The sequence below is a fragment of the Phyllostomus discolor genome, chromosome 5 (assembly GCF_004126475.2).
Source record: "Phyllostomus discolor isolate MPI-MPIP mPhyDis1 chromosome 5, mPhyDis1.pri.v3, whole genome shotgun sequence".
NCBI classification, from domain to species: domain Eukaryota; kingdom Metazoa; phylum Chordata; class Mammalia; order Chiroptera; family Phyllostomidae; genus Phyllostomus; species Phyllostomus discolor.
The window spans coordinates 69,439,786-69,453,680 of NC_040907.2; the positions used below are offsets into that span (position 1 = coordinate 69,439,786).

General features: G+C 37.4%; 1 protein-coding gene across 1 annotated transcript; it reads right to left on the reverse strand.

Annotated features, from left to right (window-relative positions):
- Window positions 1–824: 824 nt before the first annotated feature.
- LOC114497413 (40S ribosomal protein S27-like) lies at window positions 825–1,177 on the reverse strand. The gene has a single exon (XM_028513146.2). The coding sequence runs from the start codon at window positions 1,137–1,139 to the stop codon at window positions 897–899; it is 243 nt and encodes an 80-aa protein (XP_028368947.1). The 5' UTR covers window positions 1,140–1,177; the 3' UTR covers window positions 825–896.
- Between the last annotated feature and the right edge of the window lie 12,718 nt (window positions 1,178–13,895).

Here is a 13,895-nt window from a genome sequence, read left to right on the forward strand (position 1 = left end):
GAAGGGTTTACAGGAACAAGTAAGTGTAAAGGACATATGGACAAAAACTAGGGGGGGGTGGAAATGGAGGGAGGTGGAGAGGGATGGGTGGGCAGTCTGGGGTGGGAGTAGAAGACAGAAAACTGTACTTGAACAATAATTAAAATAAAATTTAAAAGAATAAAATAAAAAATAAAAAAGGTCTGGGCTTTATTCTGGTTCTGCCATTTACTTGCTGTGTGACTATAAGCAAGTTTTGAAGCCTCAGTGTCTTCATCAGTTAAATGAGGGAGTTAAACTAGACTGAAGTTTGATGTATCCAAATGCTGTCTCAACAACACCACTCTATGTATGCAGAACTGAATCACTGCAGTAGTTCAGTCAGTAATTTGCAATAGCTATGTGTGGTGTCAGATGGGTACTAGATTCACCAGGGGGATCACTTCATAAGTTATACAAGTGTCTAATCACACTAGGTTGTAGGCTTGAAACTAGTATAATATTGTATGTCAACTGTAATCAAAATTTTTAAACTAAATTACTGCTATTTCCCCAAATCCTGTTCCACTTAGCTAAAAGAGAATTTTATTTCTCTTTCCTAAACCCACATTTCAATAAACTTTCCCATTTCAGTAAATAGCACTGCCATTCATCTAGTCTCTAATGACAAAAAACCTTTGAGATCATCCTTGATACCTCTCTTTTTTCTATGATCCATATTAAATCCAGCAGCAAGTCCTACTGGCACCTACCCACAGTAAATATCCAGAATCTGACTACTTCACCTTACGTCCTCAGCTGTCTGAACTCATAGATTATATGAGTGTTATATTCTATATTATTACTTTTTTATCCAAAATGTGTTCATTGGGATGGTTCCCCACTCATCTTGATTCAGGGTGCTTTTAGTGCTGCCCCTATCTGAAGGAGCAGCCTTCTGTCAGCCTTGCTTTTCCTCCTGTAGGCTGACAGAAGACGGTGGAGCAGCCAACACATAAAACTACTGTCTGTGCATGGCTAAAGATGGTGCTGATTTTATAGCATCCTGGGCATTTCACACCCATGGAGTAGGAATTGGGGCTCTGCAACAGGTGCTTTTTCTTGTGTTTCCTCTTCTCCTCTTCTGGAGAGGGATGAAGGAGATCCTTAGCAAGAGGCATGTTGTCATGGGGAGGTCGTTACGACCAGAAAGGCTATAAATTATTATTACTTTTAACATTTCTCTGTACCACTAGAATCTTAGAACACCTTAATTCTATTTAATCCTCTTTATTTTTGCATTATTTTGTTATGCATTTAGCTATATATCAATTTTAAAGTCTAAGAAATATTACTATTATTGTTAGGTACAGTCATTATTCATTTGTATTTATCTATATATTTGTCTCTTCTGGTATTCTTTATTCCCTCTTGAATTTATATTATTCTTTTTGAAGAACTCCCTTAACTCTTTTCTATCAGTACAGCCCTGGTAGCAACAAATGGTCTCCGTTTTTATATGAAAATGTCTTTATTTCATCTTACTTTTTAAACTTTATTTTCATCAGGTACTGAATTCTAGCTTGACAGTTATTTTCATTCATCATGTTAAAAATGCTATTCTATTGGAATAGCATTTTTCCTTCTGACTTCCAGGGTCTTAATTTAGAAATTAGATGTAAGTCTAATTGATGTATTGATTTTTAAATAAATTTTATTGATTATGCTATTACAGTTGTCCCAATATTTCCCCCTTTGTCCCTTCCACCTAGTATCCTGCTTTCCCTCCAGCAATCCTCCCCTTAGTTCATGTCCATGAGTGATACATATAAATTTTTTCACTTCTCCATTTCCTATACTGTTATTAACATCCTTATCTATTATGTACCTACCAATTTGTACTTCTTAATTCCTGCATTTTCCCCCCACTCATCCCCTTCCCTTTCTCAACTGAGAACCCTCCAAATGATCTCCATATCGGTGATTCTGTTTCTGCTCTACTGGTTTACTTAGCTTGTTTTTTTAGATTCAATTCTTGATAGTTGTACATTCATTGCCATTTTAATGTTCATCGTTTTTATCTTATTTTTCTTAAATAAATCCCTTTAACATTTTATATATAATGGTTTGGTGATGATCAACCCCTTTAGCTTTACCTTGTCTGGGAAGCATTTTATCTTCCCTTCAATTCTAAATGACAGCTTTGCTGGATAGCGTAATCTAGGTTGTAGATCCTTGCTTTACCTCACTTTGAATATTTCTTGCCAGTCCCTTCTAGCTTGCAGTTTCTTTTTGAGAAATCAGCTGACAGTCTTAATGGGAATTCTTTTGTAGGTAATTATCTGCTTTTCTCTTACAGCTTTTAAGATTCTTTATCTTTAACCTTTGTCATTTTAATTATGACGTGTCTTGAATTGGATCTCTTTGCACCTATCTTATCTGGGACTTTCTGTGCTTCTTGGATTACATGCCTATTTCCTTCACCAAATTAGGGAAGTTTTCTTTCATAGTTTTTTCAAATAAGTTTTTGATTTCTTGCTCTTTCTCTTCTTCTTCTGTCAAACCTATGATCCAAATGTTGATCCGTGTGAAGTTGTCCCAGAGGCTCCTTACCCTATTTTCATTTTTTAAATTTTTTTCTTCTTGCTGTACTGATTGAATGCTTTTTTCTTTCTTATGTTCCAAATCATTGATTTGATTTTTGGCTTCATCCACTCCCCTGGTGATTCCCTGTAACATTTTCTTTATATCACTTACTGTAACTCTCATTTCTGCGAGGGTCTTTTTTATGCTGTTGAAGTACTATGAGTTCCTTGAGCATCCTAATAACCAGTGTCTTGAACTTTGAATGTGATAGATTGCTTATCTTCATTTTGTTTAGTTCTTTTTCTGGAGTTTTGATCTGTTCTTTCATTTGGGCCATATTTCTTTTTCTCCTCATTTTGGCAGCCTCCCTGTCTTTGTTTCTATGTATTATTAGGAAAAGCTACTTTGACTCTGTCTTAGTAGCATGGCCCATTGCAGAAAAGCACACTTTTAAGTTGGATGGGGCAGAGCCTTAGGTAACCTCCTGGGTGGGGCAACCTGTGTGAACCAGGTTAATGGAGTCTCAGAAATGTTGTTGCTGCTCTGTAGCTCTGTGTGGCGGAGGGTTCAGAAAAAGAACCATGGCCACTGCTTGGCCTCTGGAGTTTTGTTTGGGAGGAAGCTGTCCCCTAGCACTCACCCTAATGCCAGGTACTTCAGTTTCTCCCAGTATCTCGCTGATGCCCTTCCAGCTGCTGCCCCCGTGCTGGAGTCCAGAGTGAGCAAGTCTGTGTAAGTCCTAAGTGTGCTGCAGGCTGTTTAAGAGGAGGCATCTGAGAATCCTGCAATTCCTTCCACTTCCTGAATCCCCACTGGTTTTCACAACCAGAAGTTATGGGGACTTATCTTCCTGGCACTGGAACCCTGGGCTGGGTGGTCTGGTGTGGGCTGGGATCCCTCACTCCTGAGGTATCCCTCCTGATTTTCACCCACCACATGGGGTTGTGGGGCTTCCCCTTCCATCTCTCAGCATCTTTCCATCCCTCCTACCTATCTGGATGAATGTGACTTCTTTACATCCTGGGTTATAAGACTTCCATGCAGCTCAATTTTCTGACAATTCTGGGTGATAGTTGTTTTGTACTTTAGTTATAATTTTTGCTGTGGTTGTGTGAGTAGATGAGCCATGTTTACCTATGTGTCCATCTTGACCAGAAGTTTGGTGTTTTTTTTAAGTAATGTCTTTGGCTAAATTTAAGGCTTTCTGTACTTAATTAGTTTGCAGTAGTTTTATATATAAATGCCAGCTATTGTTTTCAATGTATTCATCCTGCTTAAATCTATGGATTAATGTCTTTAATCATTTGGAAAATTCTTAATCATTAACTCCTTGAATATTAGTTATTATCTATTCTCTCCTCCTCTCCTTCTGGGACTTCAAGTACATGTTCCTTTCAGAATGTTCCATATGTTCTTACCTGTTCATTTTTTCCATTATTTTTATCTCTGTGCTTCTGCTTGGATATTTTCTATTTGCTTGTTTTCAATTTTAAAAAAATAAACAAGAGCAACAAAACATAGAGTCTCCAGATGATGATATCTTTCTCCAGAAAGGCTTTGTTATCTCTAAAAACAAAAAGGACAGCTGTCAGAGGATCTAATCATCACAAGACAATTAGGGATTCACTGGGTTGAGGATATTAAGAGGATCTGGTAAAAAACTCAATAAGCTTTGCTTGTGTCTGTTCTAGGGCATGACTACCCCAGGGTTTTTAGTTGTAAATTTGGACCTTAATTTCCAAAATCTGAGGGAGATTTAGTATGCTCTTCAGATTTTACACTTAGCTCTTTCGCTTCTTACTCTCCAAAGCATTTAATGTAGTAAATGTCTTCTAGGAAAGATTGACTATCTGGTTGAGACTCCTTAAGTCTCCAAATTTTTTATTTCAGCACAAAAAAGTCAAAAGTTCTGCTGGTTTCTCTGTTTCTCAAGAATGGTTCTCTGCCATAGGTCAGGCCTGGATTTCCACCTCTAAATGCACATATATTTAGTAAGTGCCCAAATGAAAAGGGCCAGTAGATCAATCCACCATTCCTTCTAGAGATTTCATACCTCACTTACTTTGTTCTTGAGCCTCCTCCCTTGGAGGAATCTTTGTTTCCTAAATATCATAAGACTATAAGATACTTCATTCTACTTTTTGAAAGCTTTCAACCTAGCTCTTTTTTTAAGTGTTTTTTAAAGATCTTATTTATTTATTTTTAGAGAGGGAAGGGAGGGAGAAAGAGAGAGAGAGAGAAACATCAATGTGTAGTTGCTGGGGGCTGTGGCCTGCAACCCAGGCATGTGCCCTGGCTGGGAATCGAACCTGCGACACTTTGGTTTGCAGCCCGCACTCAATCCACTCAGCTACGCCAGCCAGGGCTTTCAACCTAGCTCTTTACACTCTGTGAAGCCTCAAGGTTCCGCAAATACTTTATGGAGAAAAATATCTATGTACCTGATTTCATTCCTGTCCTAAATTTTGTTACTCTATCTCTACACAACCATTAAAACTTTTATTTTCTCCACAAGTAGACTTCCACCTGTGCCAAATTCTGATTCTTAGGCTGTGCCCAAAATTATCAAATGCCCTTAGAGGAAAAATGACTTCTGATTGTTAGCTTCTTCTCTGAAATTATAGTTAATCTTGTCCTTGATGTACCATAGCTCTCTGGTGCTTTTAAAATTATGAATTTTGAAATTTATCTACCTTTGCTCATTGTTTTCAGCAGGATCATTACCTTACCACACCTTATTGTATCATACTTAGAAGTGAAAAGCTACATAATCTCCCAACAGCCTTTGTTGCTTTTATTTATGGCCACACTATAAGCTATTTGCCTCACAGAAGCCAGAGTAATCTTCTTAAATTGAGCATAACACTCTTACTGTACTTTTAGTAAAATCCAAACTCTTTACTGAGTTTTCGCCAAGATGGAGGTGTAGGTAGAAATGCTTTGCTCCCTTGCACAACAGAAGGATAACAACAAATTTAAAACCAATAAACAAACAGAAGTGCCAGAAAATCAAACTGCATGGAACTCTGACAACCAAGGAGTTAAAGAAACATTCATCCAGACTAGTAGGAGGAGTGAAGACAGGCAGCTGAGCAGAAAGGATGCTCAGCAAAGCAGTGGACCATGCCAGGGAGGTAGGGCTAGCTAATGGGAAAACTAAAGACTCAAAACCTCTAGCTATAAAATAATGTGGGGGTTGTGACAGTGGGAGAAAGTCCCAACCTCACAGGCAAATTCAATTGGAAAGTGGGGCAAAAGACAAGCAAGCAAGCCAGGGGCATTGTTCCCTCTTGAACCCCACCACGACAAATAGCACCACAACACAGCAAAGAGAGTTGCCCCACCCTGGTGAATACCTAAGGCTCTGTCCCCTTACAACATAACAGGTGTGCTAAGACAAAGAAATATGACCCAAATGAAAGAACAGAGCAAAACTCCAGAAAAAGAACTAAGCGACGAGGAGATAGACAACCTTTCTAAAGCAGAGTTCAAAACACTGGTAATCAGGATGCTCACAGAAATGGTTGAGTATGCTTACAAAATGGAGGAAAAAGTGAAGGCTATGCAAAGTGAAATAAAGGAAAATTCACAGGGAACCAATAGTGACTTGAAGGAAACTGGGACTCATATCAATGATTTAGAACCAAAGGAAGAAATAAACATTCAACTGCAACAGAATGAAGAAATAAGAATTCCAAAAAAAAAAAAAAAATGAGGATAAGCTTAGGAACCTCCGAGACAACTTTGAAGGTTCTAACATCCAAATCATAGGGCTACCAGAAGGAAAAGAGGAAGAACAAGAAATTGAAAACTTATTTGAAAAAATAATGAAGGAGAACTTCCCCAATCTGGCAAAGGAAATAGACTTCCAGGAAGTCCAGGAAGCTCAGAGAGTCCCAAAGGAGTTGGACCCAAGGAGGAACACACCACAACACATCATCATTAAATTACCCAAGATTAAATATAAAGAGAGAATCCTAAAAGAAGCAAGAGGAAAGGAGAGAATTACCTACAAAGGAGTTCCCATTTCCCAAAAGAAAACCTTGAAGGCAAGAAGGGGCTGGAAAGAAGTATTACAAGTCATGAAAGTCAAGGACCTACCTCCAAGATTACTCTATTGCACAAAGCTTTCATTTGGAATGGAAGGGCAGATAAAGTGCTTCCCGGATAAGGTCAAGTTAAAGGAATTCATCATCAGCAAGCCATTATTATATGAAATGTTAAAGGGACTTATCTAAGAAAAAGAAGATGATCAAAGATATCAACAGTAAAATGACAGCAAACTCACAACTATCAACAACTCAACCTAAACAAACAAAAACAAACCAAACAAACAACTAGAACAGGGACAAATTCACAGAAGTAGAGATCACATAGAGGGTTATCAGTGGGGAGGGAGTGGGGAGAGAATGGGGGAAAATGTGCAGGGATAAGAAGCATAAATGGTACATACAAAATAGACAGGGGGAGGTTAAGAATAGTATATAAAACAAGGAAGCCAAATAACTTATATGTATGACCCATGGACATGAACTAAGATGGGGGAATGATGGCGGGAATCATGTATAGGGTGGAGGGGAATAAATGGGAGAAAAAGAAGAGAATTGTAATAGCATAATCAATAAAATATATTTTTAAAAAGACCCTAGGCACAGTTACACAAGTTTCATTTGTAAGTGAGAGGGAAAAAAATAAAGTGTTCCCACTGACCTATGCTATACTTTCTCTGTGGATGAAAAAGGACTTTATGTTTATGAAACTTCACAAAATAATGACTACATAAGATCTGAACAACTCATGTCTGAAAAAATGCATTTCATCAAGAAGGTCATTAGTAATCACTCATACAAGCCTGGAGTTTTCTTCTCACCTCTACAAAAAGTATCAATTTGTTCTCTCTGTCTGGGCAACTTCCCATCATTCCTCAAGACAAGATTTCCCTGAAGTCCCAGCTTAGAAGTTACAAGAATTGTTAGATATACCTTTGGTACCTATCCCTTTTTATTTCAATACATATCTTTCATGATTCCATTGGCCCAAGAAGGGCATGGTTTGGTTTTATTTGCTTATATCGAATAGCATAAAAAGAATGAGTCATTACAAAAGATAAAACTTTATCAAGTTAAAACTTTAAATGAACACTAATTACCTTACACTTTGGCAAAACTATTTTGAAACAACATAAATCTATGACCCAAAAGAAAATTATGTTATGGATGAAATAATGCAAATTCTCTCTGGTGTTATTCTTAGCTCAACTTATTGGCATCATCAATCATAGGCCACAATTAATATTCCTTCTATATATAAAAGTTCAAAGTAATTTGAGATTTATACAATTTTTACTTACTTTTTACGATTAACCTTGATACATTTTTAAATCCTAAGTATTCATTATTCATTCATCTAAGTAATGACCAGATAACAAATTACCTGAGAATATTTTTGTAATTAGTAGAGCTAAACCTCTCAGAAACAAAGATAATTTTTCTTTGAATTAGCCTTTAGGATTCAGATACGTGAAACGCTTCTTACTTCTGAGATCAAAACTGAAAACATTTCTATCTAGATTTTTAGGAGCATGATGACCATATATGAAAAGCGTTACTTTTCACTTCCAAGGCTTAGCCTATAATTCAGAAGTTTCAAATGGTAGCCAGCAGACCAAACCTGACACATAGGTGAGTTTTATTCAATCTATCAGTGGTTTTTAAAACTTTGCACTCATTGCCAACATTTAAATATTTTAAAATTTAAAAATTCAGATGTCCAGCTTTTCTTTAAAAAGACCACAACGACTGAGCCTTGCACAGAGAATCAGGCCAAGTAGTAAGGGGGGTTGACATTGAATGCACGCTCATTTGCCAGGCCAGGTCTCTATCTCACTGACGAGAAGCAGCGTCTTTTTCTAATTTGCACAAAGGTATGATGAAGTCAGTCTAGCAGTGACGCTGCCCCTAGGCCCTCATTCATACATGGTGGCCACCACCTGGAAGTTTTAAACAAAGGATCTAACTTGAATACTACAGTCCCTGCCACTCTTTGTTATTATCCTCCTGCTTTACTATGTTATGAGACCTGCCTGGTTTCTATGTAGACATTTGAATATAAAACTTCTGGTCAGCAGCCAAAGAAAATGCCACTTCTGATTTCTTCATCTAAATTAATGAGTTTAAGTTCATTTTGTATAAGTAGGTTGTTCATCCCCTGTTGCCAGTAGAAATTCTCAACAATTGAGCCTTACCATCAGGTAGACCTGGGTACCTGTCTAATGTTAGAAAATTATAGAACCTGTGTATGTATCAATGTTCTTGTCTATGAACTTATACTAATATTACCTACTTTGTAAGTTTGCAGTGCAGATTAAATGAGATGCCATGTAACATAATGCTTAGTATACACTAGGTATTTTTTTTATGAAATTTCATGTTAAATGTTGAAATGACACCTTCTCCCTGACCCTGAATCAGAAGCTTGTCAGTAGTTCTGGAATCATGAATATTTGTTCAAACTTATTACACTATAAAACAAAGTATGGAGGCAGGGACCACATCTATCTTTTATTCTCTCCCCAACATGGTAGCTAGCAGGAGCTTTAAACTTGTTTGTAGAATAAATGAATGAATGTAATTACTTTCCAGGCTGCACTGGGAACTAGAGAAAGAAGAAGATCCTTCTCCCTCCCTAATCCGGGCATACTTTTCCAAAATGAGTTAGGGGATACAATTAAGATAGGGTTCTATGCCAAACGAACAGCAAAGGAAAGATGCATTTGAACAGTATAAATAAAATTAAACATTTACCTTGGGTTGACAGAGATTTCCCGCACAATTAAACTGCATAATATCATAATACATTAAATCTAAAAACAGAAAAGGTCCAACCACACCACCACCAAATGGATGCATGAGGAGACTATTAATGGAAATGCTAACTCAGGGCATGTGATCCAGAAACCCAGTGTGAAAGAGCTACAGACTGTCACTTTTCAAGTGCACCCAGGAAGAATTTTAGGGAGATAGATGACTGGAAGAAATATTTAAAGACAGGAATTTTTGGAGACTAGGGATGTCCCACAGGCAGTCAGCGAAAGAATGGGCCAAGAGTGATGTTCAATGGCTCTTGAACACTATCTTCTCTTTAAAATGAAAACAAAAAGCTAGTAAACCCAGAAGACTAACTTAATTATCCTCTGTCGGCAGAAATACACTGAGACTTTGGCAGGGTTTGTCTCAATGGGGAAAACAGGGTAGTTGTCACCCTCTATTTAGCCAACTTGAATCTAAAATGTAAAGACAAGTGAAATTTGTTTTTCCTAACCTTTTCTTTATGACAGCCTATCATTATCATTTGCCCTCCTACTGACTTTCTGTTCAAAACATGCAAGACTGGTACAATATACTTTAGTGATCCAGATTCTTTATTTTTATATTAGTACAACTGGAAAATCTGATGCTACTTCTATGTGTGTAATGTAGCACAAAGGTATGCTCACTGAGGCATACAACCAGAATGTGTCGGTTCAGAGGGGGAAAAAATCTCCCATCTCTGGCAAAATATTTTACACTAAAAATTATAACTACTCCAATGCAAGAATTACTAGTGATATACCCCGGGGTGGGAAAGTGGGGGAAGTAGCTTTATGTTGCAATAAATACCCTATTGCACAAGGTCTGATTTGATCTACCCTCTTTTTAAAGAATAATGAATTTTTTAGCTGTTCAAAAATAAGCAATTTGTGATCATATATTCTCTAATATGGAAGGCTTCAGTGGCTTCATTTTAATTACCTAGATCTTATGCTGTTGAAAAAAATGTACTGGATGCTGTTACTTTGGTGCACAAATGCTTTGTTTTTAAAGAAAGAAAAGAGATTTTTCTGTTTTCACCAGTGAAAAGGCTATGAGCAAAGCTTCCATTCGTTGAGTCCTGTTACATGAGTAGGTGCCTGTAAAGGGCCAGGTGGTGTTTATGCAGATGACTGAGCAAGTTACAATGTGTTCTTCCTTTTGGATAAAACATTAGTGTATCAGATGTGACAAATCAGATGTTCATCTTCCGCACTTCTGCATTATTTTACATTGAGAATTAGATGATGTGCTGGCTTAGCTTTTTGCTTTTGTTTTTTACTTGAGAATAAGTTCATAAATAAAGTTCTTTCTACATTCTGCATAATCATAATCTCACGAATAGCTAACTGGCTATGTCTATAGCCAGTTATGTCTATAGCCAACTATGTCTATACCTTGCATTGTACGAGAGAAAAAGCACGTGCTCTGGATAACAACAAGCACACCATTCACAAGAGCTATTTAACATATTATCCATTCCTATACACTTGTTGTCAAGGAAAACCAAGGTCTTCTCATCTTGACATCTTGAGATGAAGCACCTGATGCTTCCCTAGTGCCCAACTAGGGAATTAGCATTTTCTGAGCACCAAAATGCAAGGCTCAAAACCATCCTCCACCATGCACAAAACAAATATCTACTTCCACCCTGGCTGGTGTGGTTCAGTGGAATGAGTGCCAGCCTGTGAACCGAAGGGTCACTGGGTCACTGGTTTGATTCCCGGTCATGCCTGGGTTGCAGGCCAGGTCCCCAGGTGGGTGTGTGCAAGAGGCAACCAATGAATGTCTCTGTCCCTCTCTTTCTCCCTCCCTTCCCCTCTCTCTCTGAAAATAATAAATAAAATCTTGTTTTAAAAAAATATCTATTTCCAATCCAAAGAAATATCTTTTTTACAATATAATATTTTAAAATCGGACTTTTAAAAAATCCCAAAGTAATTTTTAAATATACAGATAACATTCCTGCCTACAGAATTGACAGTAGCCTTACCTCCACTAACTGCTACCAGGCTGTAAGCCCATTTCAAATGCCCTGAGCTACTCCCCATAGTGCTACTATTTTGTCCAAGCAAACACTCGTTCAGTCGGATGGTCCCATGAACATAGGTTTTCAATAAGAACAATGGAAAACTTGTTTTGTATAGTTGGTATCTTTATTTTAAGAACTCCTATTATGAATTAGTACAGCACTTGTCACTGTAAGAAACTAATAGAGTAAGGCAACTGAATTCTTTAAGGGCTCCAGTAAGTTCTATTAATGCTCTTAACTCACGTATTTATTGAATAAATATTTATTGTGTTTCTATCATATGCAATTCAAGGTAAGACCTTTTTTCCCCAGGGGATAATAAGAGAGGAGTTATAAATGCCATAATTGATATAAAAGTATACCAGTGAAATTTTGGAGGCAGGTGCAATCAGTAGAGACTTTGTGGAAAAGATAATGTTTTGGGTGAGCCCTGGAGGATAGATAGGCTCTAAGATGGGAAGGATGGGTGGATAGAAGTCGGATAGAAAGAAGGGGTCGTAATTCCAGACTTCAGTGATGTATTTCTGTGTGGCCACTATTACATGTAATTTTATTATTTAAAGTAGTGATTAATATAATTCATGCATGTTATAAAATATATTTGATATATTTGACTATTAAAATGTTAATATTTTAACATAATACTGTGATAACATTTAATATGTTTTATTTACTATTGATGTAATTATTATTAGATAATAATAATTAATGTATTTTAGTGATAATACCTCTTGTAATAGCTCACATTTACAAAGCATTTTTCATTGGGCCATGCACTATTCTAAGTTATATAGCAACTCTGTTAACTCTCACAACAGTCATGGGAAGTAAGTACTCTTAGTGTAGCCATTTTACAAATCAAAGGAAAGCAGAGATTAAATAACTTGCCTAAGATCACCACGGCACGTTACTAAGATAACTAGCAATGTTGAAGAGCAGTGTTTCACCAGAGCAGTCTGACTCTAGAGCCTATGCTTCTAGTGACTCCTCTACAACTACAAGATTAAAGATTACGGGATAAAATGATAGAATCAATTACAAATGTAAGTTGTCACATTGTTAGGTTAATTCTTTTTTTCATTTTCCCTCCTCCTATCCCCTGCCACATACAATCATCTACAAAGTCCCATTTCTTCTACTTCCATGTACCTCCAACCCACTCACTCTCCTTGCCACTGTCACTGACTTGAGGTACTCTTCATCTCCTATCAGGATTATCCCCACAGCTCCCCATTCCCAGTGCATCCTCCACCAGCAGTTAGGGAGTATCACAATCATGCAGTGGGGACATGCTGCAAATAATTTGCTGCTGATCATAGTAAAGTTACAAAGTTTATAAAACAATTTACCAATGAGAGATTAGGTTTAGAAAAAATGATATATTTGCCTATAGCCACAGCTAGTAAAACCAACAGACTGGATTTAAAACCAGGGCTATGTGACTCCCAAATCACTACTCTATCTACTAGGCCACCCAGCTACTGCTTTTTGAACCTCAGTGGTGGATTCAACACTGATGTAGACATAGTGCATGTGTCTAATTTAATTCTAACCAAGACTTCCATGGAGGTTTAGCCCTCAAAACCTTCTTTCTATTGTACCTTCCTTAAAACACTTTTTATGAGTATGTTTTACAATACCATTGTCATTCATGTACAACTAACTGTATCTTCCTCTACTCTCTACAAATTCCATTCTATTAAGTCAGGAAGGATAATGGTCACCTTGATGCCCCCTCAGAACCTAGTAAAGTATCTTACATACGCCAATAACTCGACAAATTATTCCCAAATGAGTAAATCTATATAATGGTCTCGGATAACTCAGGAGTTGTTTCAGAATCGTCATGAATACCACTCAATATTACAGTATTAATAACATTAGTGAGAAAACAGAGAATATCGGAATAATTAACTGCTTTAAATTATTCTGTTAGTTTTCTACTGCTGTATATAACAAATTACCACACAAGTAGCTGCTTAAAAAACACCAGCATTTAGTAATCTCACAGTTTCCATGGGCAGGATTTCAGGCCTCGCTCAACTGGTCCCCTGCTCAGGATGTAAGAAGGTTCGTGGGATCTAAGTGTCACCCACACTGTGTGCCCCTCTGGAGCTCGCATGGCTGTTGGCAGGATTCTGCTGCTTGCTAGTATATGGTTGAGATGACCTCTTTCTTTAAAAAAATTTTTTTTATTTTCTTCTTTCCATTACCATTTAATCTCCTTATAACCCTCTCACCCTGGACATCACCACACTGTTGTGCATGTCCATGAGTCCTTTTTCCTTTTTGCTCCATCCCTCCACCCCCTAACATTCATGCCCCCAAGCTGACATCCTGCTCTCCATCTATGAGTCTGTCTCTATTGTGCTTGTTAGTTCAGTATGTTCATTAGATTCCACATAAGAGTGAAATCATGGTATTTGTCTTTCTCTGACTGGCTTACTTCACTTAGCATAATGTTCTCTAGG